General features: G+C 40.3%; 1 protein-coding gene across 1 annotated transcript in view; it reads left to right on the forward strand.

Annotated features, from left to right (window-relative positions):
• The window catches only part of Gucy2c (guanylate cyclase 2C), a 71,740-nt gene that overhangs the window by 21,167 nt on the left and 25,284 nt on the right, over positions 1-25,289 (forward strand). Inside the window, exons 8-15 of the mRNA XM_004845835.3 lie at positions 1,435-1,570; positions 3,257-3,342; positions 3,708-3,819; positions 10,455-10,536; positions 13,346-13,451; positions 17,715-17,777; positions 18,373-18,444; positions 18,894-18,998. Of these exons, the coding sequence (XP_004845892.2) occupies positions 1,435-1,570; positions 3,257-3,342; positions 3,708-3,819; positions 10,455-10,536; positions 13,346-13,451; positions 17,715-17,777; positions 18,373-18,444; positions 18,894-18,998 (762 nt within the window). The remainder of the gene's footprint in view (positions 1-1,434; positions 1,571-3,256; positions 3,343-3,707; positions 3,820-10,454; positions 10,537-13,345; positions 13,452-17,714; positions 17,778-18,372; positions 18,445-18,893; positions 18,999-25,289) is intronic.

Genomic DNA, 25,289 nt, shown 5'->3' on the forward strand with positions numbered 1-25,289 from the left:
TGGGCACATGAGGCTTTGTGGGGACATCTAGATACAAGCCATAACAAGAAGAACAGTGGCCACACAGGAAGAAGTCCTGCTAGAGGGTCAGTATTACACTTAGGAGAGGTAGAAGTTAAACAGTATAAAATAAAGTTCCCTATACCCTAAAGCAGTTTCCTCCTGTCACTAGTACTAAACTACAATTTTAGAGAAATGTATTCCTAGTTTAAGACATTGTAGTCCATTATAATTAACTTTTTCTAGGAGAATACTAGCTTCTTTCTGTTATCTCAGTATCCCAGCTGGTATAGTATTTGTCCCAGCAAAAGACATTCAATCACGGCCCCCTTATTATAAGGCAGGTCTCTGACAAGCACTACTGAACTGTAATGTGATTAAATTTGAGGACTATTTTCTGTTCTCAGAGACGTCAGTGGACAGCAGCTTGCAGGGAATGTGGGACACAGACCTGCGGGCCCTGAACAACTTTGCGATGACAAATCAAGGGCGAGGAAGAGACAGGTGTCAGGAGAGTTAGATACCTCCATAGTAGCACAGCCCTCCAATTTACCACCCTGCCAAAATGAGGGTCAATAACCTCTTCCAAGGTGCATCTTATCTGAATTCTTTTCATCTCATGAAATGTTTTCAGCAATAGAAAATGAAACCAATAAAAGTCTGTTTTTTCCTTTTCATATTTTCGAGTAAATTTAATTCTAGGTGCATGGAATTCACACTGCTTCTTAGCTCTGGAAAAAGCATACAAAACACATCTGGTCTGGCTGAGGTAAGAGCTTTGATTTGGAGGCCATCCTGGCAGCTCACCCTGCAGCAGCCGCAGAAGCAGAGAGGCCTTGACCCTCTCCAGTGCTCCCCACAGGGCAGGCATTTAGGGCTGAAGTAATATCCAGGCAGAGCTGTCTTTTCTGCAAATTCAGTGATATCAGCCAAGTAAAACTCTTATACTCCACTCAGGATACTGAACCACAGGAGTTGTTTGGTGTGTGGTCTTTTGGATTTCTCCTTTGTTTCTTTTTGGTGCCAGGGATTGTACTTGCGAGGCAGGCGGCAGAACCACTGAGCTAAATCCCCCGGCCCTGGATTTCTCTTTTGTACTTCAATGAAAACATTAAACTACAAGCAAATATTAGTTCTGTGTCAAAGCTTTCTGTTGACTCTCCTCACTACCGTCATATATTTTGTCTTCCTGGGAAGGAAGTCCTCTAATGGTGGTGTTCTTGCTTCATGGGTCCCATCCATAAATGACACAGGCTGACAAAGAGCACTGGCCCAAGGAATGATTTTCCAGAAGGCTCCTTTACTACCACCCTTTCGATTCCCTTAAAATCCTTTTATCTTTCAGGTACCTGCTGACCCGAGAATATTTTGCTGCAATATCAGAACCAGAATCTCTATTTTAGACCCATTTGACAGTTTCCCTTTCTCCTTCAGGGAAGAACCGACTTTGCTCTTGCTTACCTGGATGGAACCTTGCTGTTTGGCCACGTGCTGAAGACATTTCTTGAAAATGGAGAAATTATTACCACTTCCAAATTTGCTCATGCTTTCAGGAACCTCACTTTCGAAGGTACTGGTCTCCTAGGAGCAAACAACAGCAGAGATAAAAAAATATATATATGGGCTTTGTGATGGGCTTTGGAAACAAAGAGGGTTTAGTGATTGGATGGCTAAAGATCTTTGAACTCAGTTGGAGGCAAACATCATTGTATAAACTCTGAGGGTGCCATTACAGATATCTGGACCCAATTTATGCTACAGCCTTTCAGAATCTTTGGGTATCACAGAACAAGCATGTAGCTCAGGCTCTGCACTTATGAGCAATCTCTTAGCAGGGTATTTTGGCTATGCTTGGAGATGAATAAGGAGAAAGATATTTGAGTTTGATTTTGGTTCCTTTACATTTCCCCTTGTATCCTCCAAGGACCCGAGAGTGTTAAGCCTCTAACGACCAAAATCCTTCATGACAATACCATCAACTCAAGTCATGCCTCTGGTAACTGCTGGATTTGACATTCCCTTGGCCAGCAGCCATTACTGAAATGCTCATCTTTCATACTTGGATGTCATTCAGAGATTATGAAATTTCCTCTTAAACAATTGCCTTTTCTAGCTTGCCTTAAAATATTAGTCTGGAAGAACTTTGTCTTATTGCAGAATGAGTCTTCTGTTGGCTTCAGAGAACAGAAAATGCCTAGCATTAGGTCCAAGGGCTGTATGACAATGATAGGAAGAGACTGTTACCCCTCCTCCGAAGAAGCAGAGGGGGAGAGATGATCATTTATTGATCCTCCCCTGCACCCCAACCTCTGCCAGGCATTTTGTGTGCATTCTTATTTTCCTCGTGTCCATGATCATAGTCAAGCATCCTAATGGCTACTAATACACTCTTCAAGCTAAGGCATACTTATCTGAGTCCTAAATTACCCACCTACCAGCTCTACAACCCTGAGTAGCTTACTTAATGTCTCTGAATTCATTAAATAATTTCTCATCAATAAAATAGAGGTAATAACAGTTTCTCCATCATGGAATTCCAAGGAGAATAAAATAACAATTACATATAAAGCGCTTAACACAGAGCCTGATGTATAATGAGCATGAAGTAAATGCTAATTATTATATTGAACCAAGTGAAATTACTGATCTGGTCATTTTTTAATAAACAGCCATTTCATACATTCATCCTATACTGCTATTATTTTATAAATTAAAAATTGAAACAGAACTTAAGTAATTTTTTTCTGTGTCTTCAGCCAATAAATGATACCAAAGGGATTTCAGTCTCTTTATTATCTAAGTTAGACTGTACAATGGCCTATACTACTAATTTATTAAGTGATCTTGATAAAAATTTATCACTAGTACATAAGGAATTTATTAACTGATTATATTTAGTGTCTTCCTAAATGCAATGAAAACTTTTTTCCTTCTTCTAAATAAAAACATCTCCAGTTAAAAACAAAATCCTTCAGAAATCTCAGACTCAAGAACCAGTTCAGAGGGCTGAGGATGTAGCTCAGTAGTGCCACACCTGCCTGGCAAGCACAAGCTCCTGTGTTCGATTCCTGGTACCAAAAAAAAAAGGAAAAAAAAAGAACCAACTCAGGTGCCCTCTCATAAAAAGATTAAGGTCAATTTTTCAGTAAATTTGAAATAGAGCAATGCAAACCCATTTCATACTCTCTGTCAGGATCCAATTGGTTTTAGGTAAGAAGTCCACAGTGGCCTCTAATTCTCCCTGGTTTTCCCTTAGGTTCCACAGGTCCTGTGACGCTGGATGGCTGTGGGGATATTGACAATGTTATGGTGCTTCTGTACACCTCTGTGGATACCAAGAAAGTAGGTCACACAGCTGACTGGGAGTGTGGGGGATGTGACTGGGTGACAAGGGACTTTTTTTATGTCCTCTATTGTAACACTGGTAAAATGAAAGGCTTGAACTAGTTCTCTGTAGAGCCGAAGCATGTGTGTTGGGCTGGAGTTAATGGTAAAGTGCACAATTCTAAAGAAATATAAAATTCTTAAGTATGTGTTCATGCCCTGAACCAGTAGGCAGACCCTAACTATGTCCCAGCTGGTTAACAATTACCTTGTTCCCCTGAGAAGTGTTACTGTAAATGTAAGCAGATCAATGGCTCTCATCAGAAATTATTCTAGAACGTTTTTTATTCCCTGTTCATCTTCTTTTTTGTTTCCCCACACAGTACAAGGTCCTTTTGACTTATGATACCCACATAAATCAAACTACCTCAATGGACACAAGCCCCACATTCATCTGGAAGAACCATAAACTTCCTAATGATATTCCTGGCCGGGGTAAGCTATTGCTCGTGAATTTTCTGTCCTAGAAATTGTTTTTCTGATAGAAAAAGTATATGTTATGAAATTAGCATATGTTGATTTTTGTTTTATTTGTCTCAACTAAATTTCCCAAGTGTGTAAATGTGGATTTTATTTACTTACACAATTAATTACAGTATAGTTGAAATAAACACTGAAAAGATCCCTATTCTCATTTAGCTAAATCTATCTTTAAAATATATCCTACCTTTTGACATAAGTTATCCCATAGAAAACCAGGTTTGATAACTGGCAAAAATGAACAGAGACCAGTATTTCTTTTTTCTTTTTTTTTTTTTTTGGTACCAGGGATTGAACTCAAGACCTTGCACTTGCGAGGCAGGCGGCGGAACCACCAAGCCAAATCCCCAGTCCCGAGACCAGTATTTTTAATCTATTACATTTCACTACAGTAAGGCCAAAGGATGAATATTTCAGCAGAGAACTTGCTGTACTAGGCTAAAGGTGGGCAGTGGTTATGGCCTCTACAGTTCCCACCATTGCTTCACAGGACATGTATTTGGGTTACGGTGGTGATTACCCCCACATGCAATGAGGTTCTACCGTGTCAGGAAAAGCCCTAACGTGGCCAGGCCTCTCCCCCACGGGAGGCAATGTAGGTACATCGCAGAGACATCAGGCGTCCGGCTGCTCGGGCATCTCCTGCGCCACTGGTCTCAGGACAGTCTGTCGCTGATTGGCTTAGCCAGGGCTCAGCACAATGACTAATCGTTCCATGTTATTAATCTATTTGAAGAAAAAAAATGTTAAGTTTGAGCAAACATTTATGCTCAAAGATAAAAAAGTAGAAACACCATTAATTAATAACATTTTTAGAAAATCATGATTTATTCAAATGTGGAATATCAGGCAACCAGTTGAAAATAATTATTTACAAAGAATTTCACATGATAGTAGTAAGAGTAATAGAAAAATATAGCTTTTTATTTACTGAATTCTAACTTTGTAAAACAAGGTATAGAAATAAGACTAGAAAGAAACACCCTAAAATTTTAACAGTGGTAATAATAGAGCCCTGGAAAATTCATCTTTGTTATTTTGTTGTGCTTTGTTTGCTTTTTTACATTTTTCTGAGTCGTCAAAATTTTCCACAATGATTATATTCATTTATCATTTTTTAAAAGTATTAAAAAGCATGAGCTAGAAATATTTCTACTCCATCCCCACTTTTTAGCTAGAAACTTGGAAAATTTGATCTGCCTTAAAGAAAACATTTCTGGTTCAATTGGTTTGGTTATGCCAAAGCCGAAACTGTTTCTAGTTCATTTTTACTCTAGGAATCATTTTTGGTCCAAAATGATTTTATTCGAAAGGCATTAGCAGATGATTAAAGCAAAAAGGGAGGAGTAAGGGTATGAATTGCATTTTTTAAGCAATAAGCAATCTGGAGCTGACTTCAGACTTTGTCACTACTTTTTAAATTGATTTTTCTTTGACAAGATTTCTTTATTATCCTGGAAGAATCTTCAAGTTTCCAAATTTTAAATCAAACTTGACTTTTGAAATGTATCTCTTTCCTCATGGACTGCTGAAGTTCTCAACTTTTCCTTTTATAACTTTTTGAGTTAATTGTTTTTTCTTTCTCCTAATGATAGGACTCAGTGATATTATGTATTTTTAATGTCTTTAGTTTAAGTTTTTAAGTATTTGGTTATTGAATAGAAGGTCTGTGATCTGTAAAATGTGAAACTTGTCAAAATGCAATTTTTGTGATCTCTCATTATTTACTTAAAAGAAATCACATGAAATAATTCATATTAAGTACTATAGAGACATTGTATTATCCTGGGCTAGGCTATGTCACTTTATCGTCCATTAAGTAGAAACCTCAGCCAGAGCTTTTCAAATTACTTAACTGTTATTACTTTTAGTAATAACACTAATTTACACTTTGTAAGCAAAGCTCCTCACTCTTTCAAATAGCACACAAATGAGGTGTGCATGCCTGACCTCTTATCTGTGTATGCAACTGCCGACTAAGTAACCGTGCATTCTATCTGGATATTAGACCAGTGCAGCCTTTTCATTCATTGAAAAAAGACTCACTTAATTCCAGACATGGTCCTAATGGCCTGGGACACAAAAATATAGACTATGCAGATTTGGTTTGTGTCCTCATCTAGGCCCTCGCTGTCTCTTTCCTGCCTCAGTCTTCTACCTCCAAGCCACCGCACAGGGCCACCAAAGCGAAACCACAGACCGAGCCTATCACTGTGCCCTGGCAGCTCTTAGGGAGAGCTCTGCTCTACAGTGAGGTCCCGAGGACCTAAGACAGCACCTGCCATTCGCCATCCTGCGACTTCTCCAGCCTTCTCTCTCATCTCACCCCACATCCCTTCTCCTCTCTCTCAGCTTCCTCCTACTTTCAAGGGTTGTACAACTTTAGGCCCTTGTGTCCTTCCTCATGCTACACCTTTTGATTATAATTTATTATTCCTTCGCATAACTGGTAAATATCCACTCATCTTCAAGGTTGAACTTGAATTGCACATTTTCTAAGCTTTTTTCTTATCATCCGAGGTTATTAATCTTGTTTTTACCTTACTCGACATCAAGCAGAGTACTTATGTCACACTGATCCATTTCACATCTTTTTATGCCATATACTTTACAAGTGTAGGATCCCCATACCCCGAATGTCTAATAATAATGCCTTTATCCCCATACCCAGACACGGCACCTTGGAACAACTGAGTGAATGAATGACAACAAGAGATAACTATGAATATTTTTCCTTTTTTTGATTTTTAAATTTTTTATTTTAATGTGATACAAGTAGATATTAATAAACAAAACATAAAAGCCATTCTATAAAAAAATTTTCATAAAAAAATTATTAGAGAATAACAATGGTAAATACACTGTGTATCATGATCTTAAAAGAATATATTTTAATTTGCTAATCTATCTTTCGACTCATTTCCTAACAATACCATACCTTTTTTTGCATAAAACATTTTAATTATTAACAATGTATTTCTAGACTCCGGAACTCATTTATGCTGTGTAAGTTTTGGTTGATTTATTTCTTTTTTTAAGTGGAAGTTTCTTCCTCTATCAAATTAGGAGATTTAATGAGTTCCTTCCAACTGTGTCGTACGACCTAATAATGTCATTCTGTATTCACTGTGGAAATCTGAATACAATACAATAACTAGAGTAGCCACCAGAAGGCAGCAGAAGCTTAACCTGAGAACTGAGATACAGTGACTTGCTTAAGCAAAACTAGAAAGTATGTTGAATTTAAAACTGTTGTATTTAAAAAGTATGTGATACATTTAAATAATATGTGTAAATGACACATAGTGTCTAATTCAGTGAGGATGTTCATACTGTAGAAGGCAGATAGGGATTGAAATGGGTTGAAGAGTCCCCCACACGCCCTCCAACTATGCACTAGTTCGGGGAATGTGCAGTTTTAGTAAGCTGTGAGTGCAGCCATCTGCTCTGTGGAATTTACATTTCTTGCACTCACTCTTGCTTTTCATGTGGGGTTGGGAGTGCAATGGTGCTGAGAGAGGTAACAGTAGTGGTAGTGACAGAGGTGGTGATCATAGTGATAGACAGAATTCACCAAAGACAAATGTACGCATAAAACAACTCAAATTCCAAGGTATGAATTTGTTTTTTCCCAAATGAGAAGAGAAATCCACAGCTCACATTTTCATTATTTAATTTTTTTCTTAGCACAAAACAAGTAATCAAAGCCAAAGTCATGTGGTAGCAAAATATAAAGTCTTCAATGGACCCGTTATAGACAGCCCTGCGATATTTACCCCACGTGAAACCCTCTACTGCATTGGAGGGTTAATTCATTAGAAGAACATAGTTCAACCAAAGAAAATAATTTAAGTACACGTGACATGTGCCATAAGTCTAATCCCATATGAGGTTGCATTTTTTTAACATGAGTTTATGTGTGTTTTAATGTTTGAGCATTTTTCCTTGTTGTTCTCAGTAAGATGAGCGGGACCCAGCTTTTATTGAATTATTTTTTCATTCAGCCCCTTCAAGTTGATTCTTTACCAGGTATCCGGCTAAAGGAACAGGCATGAAGGAATAGACCTGGACCATGACCTTCCAGTCTACGTCATGGCTTCATGATAAGAAAACTGGGGGTGAGGCTGGGGTGCTGCTTTAATAGAGATCTTGGTACCTCCTCTTCAGCAGCACCTTCGCTCATCACATTTTTAGCAAAGGAAAATCCACACATGTGATTTTCAAATCCAATAGTAGAGATGCTCATAATAGAAAACAGGTATAACTGGTCTTTCCGTGTGCTTCACTGGTCTTTCAGTCACTTTGGCTTTAGTTTTTTGCATATCTCCAAATAATATGATTATACTCTTCATTCCTAAGCTTTTGATGTTGTATTTTTTGTACTGATAAATGAAGGCTTAGTTCATCTTCACCAGCCCTCTTTCTTTCTTTGCAATAGCTTTGTCTTTTTGCCAGTATATTTATCATTTTAATTGGTATGCATGGGCTTCTACTGTTGTTCTATCAACTGTATACAAAGCATCTTCCTCCCCGACTTTGTAAAATGAAATGATTAGGGCCCAGGTCCTTTCTTCTACCCCCTTTCTACCTCCCAAACTCTCCTATATTTTTCTATGATTTATAAGAGTTAGTAATATTTCTTTGGTAAACATAGTATAGTCCTTTCTACTTTACCTTTAAGTTGATTTTAGAAGTTGAAAACCAGTAAACACTTTCATCAATATCATGACCTAAATATTATTTATACAAAGCTAAAGAGTATATGCCAGGATAATATTTCTTTTTGTAGGACATCAGTATCTCCCTTTTGTACTACACAAAAGAAAAAATATATATATTTTTTTAAATACTCAAGCCTCTAAATCAGTCTACATCTTATTTTGTTTCAATTTTGGACTATGTCTTTCTTGAACATTTTTTTATAGAGGTTCTGATTAGGTATTAGTTCTCTCCCCCCCCCTTTGCTCTAAGAAGAAACATGTCTTCTTCACCATATTTCTATTATTTTCCAGTTTCTTATACATTTTATCTATTGCTTGGGATTAATTCCATTACATTTCGAGCCCACATCTTCCTAACCCAACAGGAATCCATGTGGCTCACATGGTGTCTGTGAGTCATGACTTCCGCGTACAATACTACAACCTTGTTCCTCTTGCTGGCCTTCTCAACCTGGACGTGCACCTTTGCATTCCTGGACTCTACTGCAGTGGTCCCTTGGGTAGGGTCTGATAGGGTAGGCAGTTAGCTGGGGATGAGCTGGATATGGACACTGGCAGCTGAGCCCACGGAAGGAATTCTGTTAAAAAGACAGTGGCCTACGCTCCTTAGTTTGAGGTCCCCCAACTTCCTGAGAAAAGCACATCAAGTCCCCTTCAAGTTTCCCCCTACCCTACCCAGTCTCACCACTGCAGGGCTCACACGGTTACACTTAGGGTGGCTCTAACTCCACACTGACTTATGTTGCCTTGCTTGACCCAATGAAGCTCATTTACATACATTTACATTACAGTTTTGACCTTTCCCAATGGGCTTTGGCCACCATACCCACCAACAAGTTCAAAGCCTCCCCCTCCCTATGCGAGGATAGAGACAATCATTGATTAGAAGAAGCCCATCAGTCACAGACCCTGACCACTCCTCAAATTCTAGGAAAACAAGAGAAACCAATCCCCAACCTTGAACAGTTGCTTCTCTAGTTACTATCTGCCCTCCCTTCTTGAGCTATGTTTTCATCACTGGCAGCTGACACTCTGGTTGTGCCTGCTTGGAACTCTCCCTAGCATACTATCCTTACTAACAAAAGTTAGCTTTCTTTAGAGTGTACTGTGCTTGTTATCCACTCACTAAAGAGCGTGCTAAAGAACTACTACTTTCTGATGAGCCCCACTCTGGGACCTCATTGCAGACCAAGGAATGTTCTTCAGGGAAAATTCAAGAGCTGAGACACCAACACATTACAGATTATCTCCCACTCCGGGCTGATTCCAAAATTTTGCTTGGTTTCCACTTACTCTTCTCTGTGAGTCTCTCTTCTTATTCCATCTGCTCAACCAGTGTTCTAATAACATTATAGTCTTTGTTGACTTTGTCCAGTATCCTAGAGAACTTGGAAAGAACCAACATGCCACAGTGTCGTCTAATATTCTACATTGACTTACTTTGCTTCCGATTTATGTTCTATATTTCAAAATAGTTGTCTCTTTCCTCCTCTGTGGAACCTTTAGGTACACTGGTTTCAATGTCACCAGGTAAACTTCCACCAGCAAAGTATTTGTGTGCTGAAAATCACTTTATGTTCTTGCAATATTTGGTGGTTCCTGGTAGAAATAAGAGACCCATAGGCTACAAGGAAAACTGAAATCAAATCCTTTTCCCCAAGCAAATGCCAGATGGCTTCCTTCAGAGACTGGGGGCTTGGGACATCTATTACCCATGAAGCAGTTAATAAAAGTTACATATTTTTCAAAAGGAGTCTGTCTCCCTTTGCCCTTCCACAAATTATATTATGCAACTAAAATCTTCGGAGCACTTTTGTCCTCATCTCAAAGATCTTGCTAATGTGGTGTCAACCATTTTCCCTGCCACAGGCCCCCAAATCCTGATGATAGCCGTCTTCGCCCTGGCCGGGGTGCTGGTGCTGCTCTTGCTCATCGCTCTCCTGGTGCTGAGGTACCTCCACCCCTTCCCACTGGGCTCCTCGTTCGGAGAGGGAGGAGGGTGAGGAGAGGCCTGACTTCTGTGGATCACGCATGCTTACACAGATGCCTCTAGACAGACCTAAGATCCTGAAGGCATTCTGAATCAAATGCTGAGTGGATCGATTAGAGCTCTGGAGTCAGAGACTGGGACTCAAATCCCAGTAGTGTAACTTACCAATTGTGTGCTCTAAGCATGTTGCTTAGCAACATAAACAGGTTATTAGCTTCAATTTCTTCCTCTGAGCTGCCATGAAGATTAGAAATGGGACGTGTATAGAGACTGACGCATAATAAGCATTATATAACTGAAATTAGTTATTTTCATTGTCTTATTGGTATATTGTGGAAGATTTAAAAATCATTCTACTACATAATACTTAGGCTGGCAGAGGCTCTAGAAATCATCTGTTGCCAATCTGTCTTAGCACAGGGAGAGAGAAATTCAGAATCATACCACTAGATAGTAAGTTGGACCAGAACTCAGGCTTTCTGACCATCAGTTCCATGCTTTTTCTACTTGACTTGGGTTTTCCACATTAACTCAACTAGTAACAGTGTGTACTAAGAAATATTTGTTGAATATGACACTACCTCCTAATCTGTGTATGTTAAATACAGAATACACCCAGGTGTGGTAGTGCATGCCTGTAACCCCTGCACCCTGGGAAGCTGAGGTAGGAGGATCACAATTTCAGCTCATCCCAGGCAACTTAGTAACCTAGTAAGACCCCCATCTCAAAACAGAACATTAAAAAAAGAGGTGGGGATGTAGCTCAGTGCAAGGCCCTGGGTTCAAAGCGCACGCGCGCGCGCACACACACACACACAAGCTATGATCTACGGTGTGACCATTATACAAGAGTAAGCAGAACTGAAACCAAATCCATATGGACATCATCTTAAGATAGGAACAAATCACAAGACAAAGGTGATTAAGCATGAGAAACAGATAGGGCTTTCTAATGGCCAGAGTCTCTACAGGAAAACCAGGCAAACCCGTGTTATGCATGTAATTTTCCATTACAACAACACATGCAAGAAAATAGTGAGTGATCTATGAATCCCCTAATTCAATATGAGTGACAGTTGGCTCTGTTGAGCCCCAAGGGTTTCGGGGGGCACAAAGATGGCAGCCTTCAGTGGTCTGATATTCATCTTCCTTGCCTGTAGGTCTTTGGGTCATAACTAGTCAATCATATGCTACTTTATACATAATTAATAGAGGAATACTCAGAGTTAGAAGGAACTGTAAATGAGTTATCATTTCTGGTCAGGAAATATTAAGACAGACATTATGAGTGACCTAGAGAAGGTAAGTTGGAGTTTGTCAAATGACCAAAAAGCAAAGGCAAACTCCAGGAAAGACAAATAGTTCAATGGAAAAGAAAATTGATTCCAGAACCAGACTCAAGTAAGTATGGGAATTGGGGGCATGATAAAGATGATGTTATGAATCAGTTAGGAAATGATGTTGGGACAGTAGCCTTTCCACATGTAAAGAATAAAATTAAAACCCTACCCAAAACAATGTACAAAATACAGTCCATTCTATGAGAGTTTTAAATGTTAAAGATCTACATCTGAAAATCAGACCTCAAAATTTACAAGAAATTAATAGGAAAGAGCTGTATGATTTCAAGTTTAAAAAGTACTTCTCAATCGAGATAAAAACGAAAAGTCATACAAGACAAAAAGAAACGTGGTCATAATAAAATAAAAAATTTCCATATAGCAAAGATAAAAGAAGCAATAATCTAGAAGAAGGTATTTACAACACAAAAGGACAAATGATTTGTTTTTTCAGAATATATAAAGAATGCATGTAAGACAATGAAGATAAATAAAAGAAAAATTACACAGTAAGAAAAATGAGCCAGGTGTGGTGGTGCATGCCTGTGATCTCAGCACTCAGGAGGCAAAGGCACAAGGATTACTTCAGGTTTTAGGCCAGCGTGGGCTACATAGTGAGTTAAAGGCCAGCCAGAACTGCATAGCAAGACCCTGTCTCAAAAAATCAAAAAAAGAAAAAAGAAAGAAAAGAAGAATGAGCAAAATTATAAACAATTCTCTGAGTCTATTCTATAAAATTATCAGCAATATGAAACACTTCGCACATATCAGAAAAGTTAAAAATTGTTTAACAGTAGCAGATGTTTTTAAGAATATGGGAAACAGCAATTCTCAAGATAAATGCTACCATTGCTTTGAGAAGCAATTTGGGGGTATCTTTGAAATTCAAAGTGTGCCTCCCCTAGAACCCAAGCATCCTTTATCTGTACCATCTGAAGAAAACGATTCAAATAAAAACTGTAGCATTTTGTATGTTAGGGTAAATATTACTTTTTCTCAATATTTTTCTATTTTCTCTAAATATTTTCTAAAAGCACAGATGCATAGGAATGGGTGCATTCACTGGTGGTTTAAAAATTAACAATTTTTTTGCCCCTCGAGGTTATCAGTGTGATATTTTTCCTCTATTTTTTTTCTTACCCTTTTCATGTCATCAGTTCAGATCTTTTATTTTAATGAAAGACTGACTTAAGGAAGGACCTGCAAAAGTGACATGAAAAGAAAGAACAAAAAGCCTGTCAGAAATCCTTATGGTCTATTAGTGGTCAACGCTTACCAGTATGGAGAACATGGAGCCGTACCCCTGAGCTAGCCTTCCTTGCCACATGTCTACTTGAGAATACCAAGGTTCAAAGTTTCTCTTAGCATTCAGGAGTTAAATGGCACAGACACTAATAAAAACCTACTGACTGGTTCTGTTCCTTTCACAGAAAATATAAAAAAGACAATGAACTTCGTCAGAAGAAATGGTCCCACATTCCTCCTGAAAATATCTTTCCTCTGGAGACCAATGAGACTAACCATGTTAGCCTGAAGGTAAGGCCTACCTCACCAGTTGAAGAATGATATAGTTTTCCATGTATTTGACAAGACTTTGGTAGCATGGTAGGAAATGTGCCAAGCTTTTTTAGAATCCAAGACTTAGATGTTTACTACTTATCAGCTTCTTGTCGTTCTCTTGATTCTCCATTGTCTTAAATGCCAGTCAATTATCCAATTAACACTTCAGTCCAGGGTGAGATATGGTGTGATACCCTTCTTTGAGTCTGACCTGCAAGAGAAAGGTACTCACTGGGAATTTGTCCAGGAAGGGGTGTAGAAATGGCTAGTACTTGTGAATTTCCCTAAACCTTGAATACCAATCTATTCAAACTAAAGAGCTATCACTTATCTTGCTCACTGCTAAAGAAAGAAGCTTCCACATTCTCCCTGTGATGGTCAGTTTTCCATCCCTGTGACAAAATACTTGACAAAAGCAACTTAAGGGAGAAAAGGTTTATTGTGGCTCAGTTTTGGAGGTGCCAGTCCATAGAGTGCTATTGTTTTACATGTGTGGTGTGGCAGAAGCATGGCACGCAGAAGGGTGTGATGAAGTTTACCTCATGGGTGCCATGAAACAGAGAGAAAGGGAAAAAGCCAGAAAGGAAGGAACTGGGGACCAATTGTAGATCCCAAGGTCATGCCCCCATGATCCATTTCCTTCAACTAGGCGCCTCCTCCTGAATCCATTACCTGCCAATAGTCCCAACAAATTATCCTGTCTTCAGTGGATTAATCCACAGAAGGACTTGAAGCCCTCATGATCCACTCACTTCTTTAGTCCTCACCTCTGAACATTGCTCCATTGGAGGTCAAGCTCTTGACACACAAGTCTTTGGGGGAACCCTTTATATTCCAGCCATAACACCCCCATCATCCAAGAAATAAGATCAGTAGCCAATATTATAAATCACCCTCTTTACTGTGGTCAATACTGGACTTCATTGACTCACTGCTCCTCACAAAGAAGCAGTAAGTGAAGCTTTGTTGTCATATCTTTGCCGATGAGAAACTGAAGGACAAAGAAACAGTGCAGGGTCATATGTGGCTATCGAGTGAGATCACTACAAACGGTAACAGCTAAGGCTTACTGAGCACTTATTAAGTGTTATGTGCATCAACTCACTTTCCCTGAGCTCTTGGGGTAACAGGCTGGAATTCCAGAAATACAGCTTCAATGTGAACTGAGTCTAACTATAAAGCCTAAGACCCCAACACCTCCTATACATCGTATAGTTGTCAGAGTTTTTATACCAAAGCATATTCAGAAGAGTGGATCCCTTCTCCCTCCACAAGATGGAACATGGGGACTCTGAGCACAGGGCTAAGCTGATAGGTGGTATGCTTTGATATGCTACCCCATGCCACCCAAAATCAGCAAAAGAGAAACTGCAGCAATGGCCTGGTTTATCTTTGGAGCCTCTCTGTCAACCCAAGTCCCATAAGTTGCCCTCTAATGGTTCAGACCCCTTCACAGCTGTACATGGATGAGCTCTTCCTTTCTCCAGGAATGTTTCGTGCTCCAAAGTGACCCTCCTGCTGCATTCTGAGCCTCACACTTAAACCTTCTGTTCACAAGGACCAATCTCTGTCCAGCCAGTGTCAGGATGAAATTTATCTTGTATTAACTTTCAGTAAGGTGTAAATCACTATAGACTATTACATATTCAAAGAGAAAATTCACTGGCCTAAATATCTAACTGGAAATGTCTAGTGTTAAAAGAAAGATTTTAGACAGATGAAATTTTATAGTTTATTTAAGCAAAAAGTGATTTATGCATTGGGCAACACGCAAAAGCAAAAGAGGCTCAGAGAGGACGTCAGTGTGGGCAGTGAGTTTTTACAGGTTACACATAGAGTTAAGTACAGAAATAACTCCATTGGTTACAGTGAGGTATTTGTCTTATCTGAGCACGGCCTGATCAGTTGGATGCTCGTGATTGGCTGAAACCCAGCTATTTGTTACAAAACCATACTCCTCAATTAGGTTTCTGCTCATGTGGATACATTAATGTAAGTTAGATTCCATTTGCTATGTGGGAACTCAAAATATAGAAACAGCTTCAGGCCAATGGCCTGCTTCTCTTTGTGTGTGTGTGTGTGTGTGTGTGCGTGTGTGTGTGTGTGTGTGTGGTGTGCGCACACGCCCATGCTAGTCATTGTCCTATAGATGGAACAGAATATCAATTACTCACAATTTAAAGGAGGAGGAGATTTATTTTGGTTCACAGTTTCAGTCCATAGTCAGCTGGCTCTAAGGCAAGAGGAAGAGGATGGTCGAGGAGGGTAGCAGAGGAAAAGGTTTTTGACCCTTGGCAGCCAGGAACAAGAGAGGAGGAAGCAGGGACAAGAATACACACTTCTGGGTCATGACCTGCCTCCAACCAGGCCCCACCTCTTAATAGCACATTCAGCTTCTAAACTCATCAATGGATGAGTCCACCAATGAGTATAGTACCCACATGATCCAATCACCTCCCACACCTGTAAGAACTTAGGGGGGCATGTTAGATCTAAACCAAAATAATGTGTGGGGTTTTTTTGTTAGCAGTTTTGGGGGAGGTAAAGTACTGGGGATTGAACTCAGGGCCTTCACATGAGCTACATCCCCAGCCCTTTCTTACTTTTTATTTTCAGACAGGGTCTTGCTAAGTTACTAACCTGTTCAGGTTCGATTCAAACTTGCAATCCTCCTGACTCAGCCTCCCAGAGTGCTGGGGTTACAGGTGTGTGCTACCACACTGGGCTTCTCTGGTTTAATATTAGGAAAAGGCAAGGAGATTTTCAGGAGTGGACGTTCCTGTCTCTAGGATTGATACAGGACACAGTGATGATGGAAATTAAAATTGAAGTGTTAATTAGCAGGTGAAAAGCTTTAATTAAGAAGAAAATGGGAACAGGGCTTCATCTTAAGGAGGAGAATAGCTAAAGGGGACACTGGTCTGATGAAGGAGATAAGACTGGCCAATCAACAAAAGTATGAGACTAGATTTTATGGTACTACTGGAGTGGGCTAGGCACTGCAGTGTTGTATTGGGTCATGAGTACAGCATTTGTGAGAATTCTTCCTCGAGTGTTAGGGGCTTCCTCCTGGTGTAAGCTATGGATCAGCAGCTGTATTAGTCCTTGGAGACATGTGGAGCCCCCTGCTGTTACAGCTCACCTGGTCCTCATGATAATGGGGGATGAGGGGAGGGTGCCTTCCAGACATTGTTAGCAAGGGAGGATGGAGAAAGAAAGATGTCTCCACTTTGGTGAGTAACAAACAGGTCATGGACCTAGGTCTGAAAGTTCATGTCTCCTGGCCCATTCATGTCCACTTTTGAAAAGCCAGTTCCAAACCATCCTTCAGTGGATTCTAGGGGCTTTCCTTGAATGGCAACTTAAAAACTTTGTTCATTTAAGGAATTTATGCCTGCGTGTATCCAGGCCTTAGCAGATATCAACATTTATTAATCTGCGTTGTGCCAGGCAGGCAATATACTTGAAATTAGATAGGATTTGTTTCACTCACATTTTAAGATGGACTTGTAAATTTTAACACAGACTTTTATGAGAATCATATTGAAGGATACACTAGTTCCCAACCTTTACTCTGTCTTTAGATCAAGAGTCATTAACTGGCTGGCAAAGATCCATATCTAGCTTGTGTGTGTGTGTGTGTGTGTGTGTGTGTTCAATATTTAACAGTTTTAAAAATCCACTGCCAACATGAAACTCATGAAATAGTGTATGAAACCCCACATTCCCAGTTTTTCTTTGACAAATGAGATGATCTGACAACATTGGGCTGAACCCAGAGCTTCTGGGACCTACCACCCTAAACACCTTGTCATCTCATTTGCATTGCTATTTGATCTTTTAGCCATGAATTTGCAACTCAAATGCATATCATCTTTCTCCAGCATCCACTTCTGAGAGCATCTGTCTGTAGCTGTAGGCAAGGATTCTCTGTAGGAGGGAACTAGGAGGAGAGGGAAGCAAAGAAAACCCCTGGATGAAGTAGGGCTACAGGAGGAAAGGAGGGAACCCCAGAATAAGGCCAAGGGTGATGGATACCTGGAAAGAGGATGTTATTGGGGTGAGAAGGTGAGTAGCAGGAGGGAAAGACAAGTCAATTGCAAGCACATCTGGGAGCTGCCCAGCAAGCCAGTGAGCAGACAGCGGACACAGCTCCACTGGAAGACCCTCTCAGCCTTTGATTGCCAGTGGATGAGACAATCGTGAAGTTCTGGAATAATTAGTGTTTTCTTGTGCCAGATTGATGATGACAAGAGACGAGATACAATCCAAAGATTACGACAGTGCAAATATGACCAAAAGGTGATTACAATCTCCCCCTCTTCTCTGAACTCTCATTTGGGTACATTCTGGGCCTCCTCACTGATGCATCATTGCTCTGGCCCCTGACTTTGGCAGCACAATGGTGGTGGTGCCCACTTTCCCCAAGGGGATATTTCCTGAGCTTCATAGGGGTGGTCAGGGCTCTACTTCAAGGAGTTTCTGCAAAATTCATAATTCTGGGGAAATGGAAGGACAAACTGAATATTCTGGTGGGGTGGATTATAGGAAGGCAAGAAAATATGAAAGAAATTCAGAGCACTCAAGGTGACCCTAGTATTATATTTTGGGTCCTTCTTGAGAATCCCCTGTGGGGATTTTGTGCCTTCCTTCCATCCTTCCTTTCTTTTTCCCTCTTTCCTTCCTTCTTTATATTTTCCCTGGTCATTGTACAAGAAGCACTCAAACCCTGACCTACTGTATCCTACATGCTGGGCACCTGAAATATAAACATCAACCAAATACCATCACTGCTCCAGAAAGCTTACAGTCTAATAGAAATGCAACCAAATCATTATACTATACATATGAGGAATTATATGCAACAACATCTCCTTAATTCAATTGATCTTTGCAGCGAGTGATTCTCAAAGATCTCAAGCACTGTGATGGCAATTTCACTGAGAAACAGAAGATAGAATTGAACAAGGTATGTGTCTTTCACTTCAAACTTTTGAGAATTAGCTTCATTTCATTTTCCCTAAACATTGGCCTTCTCCGTGGAGTTAGGTTAGTTACTGTGAATGTTGACAAAGAAGCCCTCAGCCAAAGAAATTGCTTCCTGTAGAAAACTCTACCCCAAGATGTTGGAGTGAGGTCTGGTGTTGTAAAACATTTTGGAAATCTGCCAATGTGTCTTAGTATATAGCCCTGATGTTATTTGACAGCAGTTGAGTTTGCAGCCAAGTCACTTGCTGACAAAGGGAAAGATGTTGGATAAGATATAGTGTAGTAAGAAATGGTACTGACATTCAATTTACTAAGTGCAATATATCTTCCCACAGATCTCAAACAAATCATGTTTTATTGGCATATTAATTTTTATTTTGAGACCCTTTTCTGACTGATTTCTTTATTTACACAAACATATTCTCCTAGCTGCTTCAAAGTGACTACTACAATCTGACCAAGTTCTATGGCACCGTGAAGCTTGATACCAGGATCTTCGGGGTGGTAGAGTACTGCGAGAGGGGCTCCCTCCGGGTAAGAAACCGAGGTCATTCCTAATGTCCTAAGTGTTAACCGTGTTCTAGAAGTCAGCAGATGTGCTAGTCAGATTTCACTGCTGGGATAAAATACCTGAGGATAACAATTTAAAATGTGGAGAGGAATATTTTGGCTCAGGATCGCAGCCATGTTTGGCAGACTCCATTGTTTCTGGGCCTGTGGTAAAACACAACACTGCCGCAGAAGGGCAGGGCGGAGGAGAGCTGCCCTCCTCCTGACATCCAGGAAACAGAGAGAAAACGAGAGGCTGAGGGGAAGGGCCTGAGGACAAGGCATAGTCTCCAAGGTCATGCTCCGTAAGGTGGCCTGTCAGCAATGACTGCATCGATGAGTTGATTCATTGATAAAGTTGGGGCCCCCTTCATCCCACCACTTTCCCAAAGCCTATCAGCTTCCCTCTGGGTGACATTTTCGATCCAAACCACAATAGCAAACTTTTTTTAAAAAATTACTCAGTGAAATAAAATTGTAGAGATTTCAGGAGAAGCTGTTGGGCCTATAAGCTTTTCAAACTAGATTTCTTAGATTTTATCAGTCAGACCTACATCTCTGCGAACATGCCAAAAATATTAAGAAAAGGAGTGCAGATTGGGAGGGAGGCTGAGAACAGAAGTGAAAAAGTGAATGACTCCTTTCAAATACATTTGATTTTGTTCAACACTTCCTTTTGTATGAAAAGAGCACTTGATGGTTGTTATCATGGCACCAAATACACATTAGAAAACTTGCCCATAAGTCCTGGTTTTTCTGCTGCTGTCTAAATTCCTGCTCCACTCTCCCTTGGGAGGGACTGAAGATAACTCAGGAGTTGCCAGATGGGGTGAGACTCTTGTTTTCCCCCTCCCTGGATGTGAAGAAGGAGAGGAGGGCCTGAAGTCACTCTCCTCTCATTGTGAATCGGGTCCTCTTTGCTACCACTCCCTGTTCTTAAACTAGGAAGAACCCCAAGAACCACCTCCTTAGCATAAATTTAAATGTGTTTAAAGGTTATCATGAATAGCAACCATGCATGAGAAAAGTGCTCTCCATATACCTATCAGAAAATTACAAAGGTTTTAGGAGCTCTTTGCCAGGAACCAGGGATGTCAAAACCAAACATAGTTCACATTATTTTCCAGTATCACACCAATAACAACAGAAGAAATTACTATCTCCATACAGAGACTATGACTCAGTTTACTTCTTCTAAACTTCAATGAGTAATTCTCATGATGTATATAAATACTGTTCTAAAGTTAAATGAAAACATAAACATTCTCCAGACTCATTTAGCATTTAACAAGGCTAGTATAAGATTGATATTATAATCTGACTAAAGGATTATTGTGAATATGCATGGAAAAACACAAATAAAATTTTGGTAATGCTAAGCCAACTGTATACAAAAGCATGACACAGGCAAAGTGCAGTCTGTGCACCGATTGGTGGAAGTGCATCACATGGCCACACCAGGCAACACCACTTCAGGGCCTTTTCGCTGCTACTGTTGCCTCTATCTGGGAGGTGTTACCTCAGACAGTCCCTCACCACCAGATCTTTGTGCAGCGTCACCCACTCAGCCTTTCCTGCAACTTCCCATCTGTTGTCTTACTTCATCCATAGTTCCAACTGGGAAAAAACAGATATTTGCCTGAGTGTCCAAAGTGGGAGCAACCTAAGTACCAACAGAAAGATGAATGAATAAATAGACTATCAGCACTGAGAATAAGCCATCTGTAACTACATGAAACGGGTGAACCTCATACACTATGAGATTCCAGACCCAAAGAGTGTATGTTGTGTGATTCTGTTCATATAATGTGCACAAGCAGGCAAGACTAGTCATGAAAGTCCTGGTTAAGGTGTGGTGGGAAACTAGTGCCTGGGAGGGAGAGCAATAGAGAACTTCAGGGCAGAGCAGGTTTCAGGCAGGGCCTCATATTGTAGTGGTCTGGAACTCTATGTGTGTCCCAGGCTGGCCTCAAACTTGCAATCCCCCTGCCTCTGCCTCTACCTCCTAGGTGCTGGGATTACAGGTATGCACCACCACACCTGGCTCCAGGTTCTGTTTCTTGATCCAGATGTTGAGCATACCAGATTTTTCACTGTTGAGCATCCTTGCATTTTTCACTTAACAAAAATGACTGTTATCAGTTCTTAAGATTCATCCCTATCTTTGCTGCATTGTATTCCACTGTACAGGATGCACCAAACACGTTTAAAATGTATGGTACCTGTAACATAATACTAGCCAACCTGACCATTTTTAGTGTACAGACAAAAGAATGAAAAAATAAAGTTTGTGGAATTTATGGGACGCTATCAACAATTTCGGGAGTTCCAGAAGAAGCAGAGAAAAAAAAGGAAAGAAAGCTTAAAGAACTAACGACACAAAGCTCAAATCTGAAGAGAAAAATAAACAGCCAGATCCCTAATGCTCAAAGAACTCCAAATAGTTGAACACAAAGAGGTCTTCGCTTAAGTTATAATCAAATTGTGAAAAGTCAAACAATTTTGAAGGCAGCGAGAGCAACGTAGTGAATTATAACAGGTGCCATTAGACAACTGTTGGGAGTGGATTTCTGAGCAGAAACCTTGCAGGCCTGGAAAGAGTGGGTTGATACGCTCAAAGCACTGAGAGGAAAGAATTACCACCTGTGAGTACTATACCTGACAAATCTGTCCTTCAAAACTGGAGAGAGACACTCCTGAAAGAACAAGTGCTGAAGCAGCTCAGCACCACAAAGCCTGCTTTATAGGAAATGCTAAAGGGAGTTCAAGCTGAAATGAAAGAACCCTGATTAGCAACATGAAACCATAAAGAAGGCATAAAACTCACTGGTAAAGGTTCATAGTCAAATTCAGAATAGTCTTATACTGTAATAGTGGGGTTTTTTTGTTTTTACTTTTGTTTGAGTCAGGGTCTTGCTGTGTAGTTCAGGCTGTTCTTTGTTTGTTTGTTTGTTTGTTTTGGGGGGTTTTTGTGTTTTTGAGGTAGGGTCTCCCTTTGTAGTACAGATGGCCCTGAACTCACTGTGTAGCCCAGGCTGGCCTTGAACTCATTCATGGCGATCCTTCTACTTTAGCCTCTTGAGTGCTGGGATTACAGGTGTGTGCTACCACACTCAGCCGTAGTGGTGGTGTATATTCACTTTTAATTTTAGCATTAAAAGACAAAAAGTATTAAAGAAATTAGAGCAACAAATTGTGTTAATGATTATGGATGCAAGTTATGATGACAATGACAAATAGATGGGGGAGAAGTATATACAGTTTTATGCAACTGATAGCAAGCTCTGAGCATAAATTTTTTTTTTTTTTTTGGTACCAGGGATCGAACTTGGGTCCTTGCACATGTGCAGCAGGCAGCGAAACCACTGAGCTAAATCCCCAGCCCTGAGCATAGATTGTTATGACTACAAGGTGTTTTATATAAGAATCATGAGAACAACAAAGCAAAAATCCATATTAAGTACATAAATAGAAAGGAATCAAAGGATACCACTACAGAAACCATAACATCACAAAGAAAGACAGCAAGAGAGGATGAAAGGCACAAGGGAGCAAACAGAAAGCAAAGAGGCATTAGTAAGGCCTTGTAGATCAACAATTTAAGTGTAAATGGATTAAATTCTTCAGTCAAAATTACAGAGTGCCTGAATGAGTTTTTTTTTAAATCTGTTTATTTGCTACCTATGAGAAACTCATTTTAAGGAAGCAGACTGGAAATGAAGGGAAGGAAAAAGAGACAAAATTGACTTTATGTCAAAAACTTCCATAAGCGCCTTCCATTCCCAGAGTCCCCGCCTTCAGTTCAAACGGGAAAGTGGCGGGGCCCCTGAGCCAGTTGTCATTGCCCCTCACAGCGACAGCCACCCAGGCCTCGGTGCGCTGTACCTCAAAGCGGGCTGGGACGGAAATTCTAGAACTGTGGCCGCTTCCTGCAAAACCCTGGAGACGTGTTGCCAGGGGAGATCCGCGGGGGCCGCGCTGCGAGATCGGCAGTGGACTTTTGAATCTGCTGTGCAAGAGAATGTCAGCCTTTGCCTGTGTTGATTGAACGAGCTGATGGATTTTCTCAAGTTCTAAAGATGCAGCCTGTTATCTACTCCGGAGGATCCACCGAGAAATCTTTTCCGGCTGTGATGCTCAACCTGAGAGAAGCTCTGTGACACAGATGGAAGCCACACCAGGAGAGTGCGGCCAGGCAGGCCTCTGACCCGGTGCTGAGGAGGCGGCAGACTGCAGGCTGGCCTCGGAGAGAGCGGTACCCACTTCGCCAAGAGAATTGACGTGGGCACACAAGCCTCTTCGCTCATTCTGGGAGTTGAAAATAGGATCTGTCATCATTTAGATTACAACCCAAATGCCTAGACAGGGCTTCGTTTAACCAACTCTTATAAAAATATAGTAATTCTATGTTAGGATAGGATAGGATGTAATATATTTATTTCTTTATCATTTGATCTGTAGTAGACAAGTAGTATTTTTTTTTCTGGTACCAGGATCAAACTTGGGACCTTGCACTTTTGAGGCAGGCGCGGAGCCACTGAGCTAAATCCCTGGCCCTGTGGTGCTGAGTTTTGAACCCAGAGTCTTGGGCACCCCAAGCATGACCTCTACCACTGAGCTACACAGGCCCTAGGTGCAGTTTATCACGTTAAGGTGCACGTGCGGAGGCTGGCTTTGATATCGTTATTCTAAATTCAGCTAATTTGCATTTGTGCAATTAGTTTTAATTTTGGACTTTCTTTTTTGCTAAGACAACTATTATTTGTACACGATTTTCTTTTAAGAATTGCTCTTAAACATAGGTAGGTATGTACTGGCTAGTGTTTCTTACCCACATTTTTTTCATGGACCTTTTACCACAAATTGACCTGGCACTAATAATTTCTTTTTAGGATTCTTCATTTCTTTCTAGCTAGATCCTTCCGATTGAAAGTATTTATCAGACTGGTACACATCAGATTGTCATTGTGCAACAAATGCAATCATACTGAACTATTTTACATTTAAGGTTGTTTATATGTCAAATATATAATCACTGACAGAGGCCTAAAAAGCTGTATTACCCACAGTTCGGATCTTTAACTACAGTTTCTGATAGGTCTGATTGTGTCTCTTACACTGTACAGTGCAGGCAAGACTCCTGGTTTACCAGCAGTGTCCTCTTTGATACCTGTAATACCCTCATCCATTTTCAGAGGAATTTTCTAATCATGGCTTAGAAAATGTGTACTTCCTCGCTCATTATGTCTCCAGAGTCATATATGTCTGTATTTGTCTACTCAGTCTCACTGAAGAAAACTTACCAAGTCACTTTACTACATTCTTACATTTTATATTTAAATGTTACATTTCAGATATGTATATTTGTATATAGCACTGTCCTTTTTTTGTATTAAAATAATGTACAGTGGGCTGAGGATTTAGCTGAGTGGCGCTGTGCCTGCCTTGCAAGCACAAGATCCTGAGCTCAATCCCTGCACCAAGAAAAAAAAACCAAACCAAAAGCAAAACAAAACAAAAAATAAAATAATGTACAGAATCAAAAAAAAAAAAGCATGACACAAACAATTGGATATGATTAGTTCTACGAATGATGAAGATACTTTTATAATGCACCCTATCAAAATGTTGTAAAAGAAAAACCATGTGATCATTATTTAATGGATACTTAAATTGATCTCTTTTTTTGGTACCAGGGATGGAACTCAGGACCCTGGGCTTGCAAGGCAGGCATGGTGCCACTGAGCTAAATCCCCGGCCCTGATCATTTTAATTGATGCTGATAAACAAAATAAATATACATCTCTGATAATAACTACTTCAGGTCTTTCAAAGTTAGAAATATTTCCTATGCTCTGATTCACTTAATGATAACAGAAATTTTAGAATACCAATTAGCAGAGCCTTGTCAGAGTTTCAGGGTGGCCTCTCAATCCCTAAAACTCAGTTTCCTGGCAACATTTAGATCCATACACGCAGTGTGTTTGACTCTCTTCCCTAAGGTAGGAATCTTCAAAGATCAGAGTGGTGCTGGGCCCTTTCTGGCATTGTCGCATGATAAGGGGTAGCTAACTACAGAAGCTTTTCCAGGAAGCCACACCTTGGCATTATCAATCTCCATGCAAGGGCGGTGCCAAAGCCTATTTCCCAGACCCTTCCCTGTGAATTCCCCTTCAACTTCAGCAGGGGCAAGTCCCATCAAAACCTACTTTTGTGGGGAAACAAATGAGCAAGTCTGTCTACAGACAGATTAATGACAGCACACTTCCTGTTTAA

This window comes from Heterocephalus glaber, unplaced genomic scaffold, assembly GCF_053883595.1.
Source record: "Heterocephalus glaber isolate CG9 unplaced genomic scaffold, H.glaber_assembly_v1.0 deba00001444, whole genome shotgun sequence".
NCBI classification, from domain to species: domain Eukaryota; kingdom Metazoa; phylum Chordata; class Mammalia; order Rodentia; family Bathyergidae; genus Heterocephalus; species Heterocephalus glaber.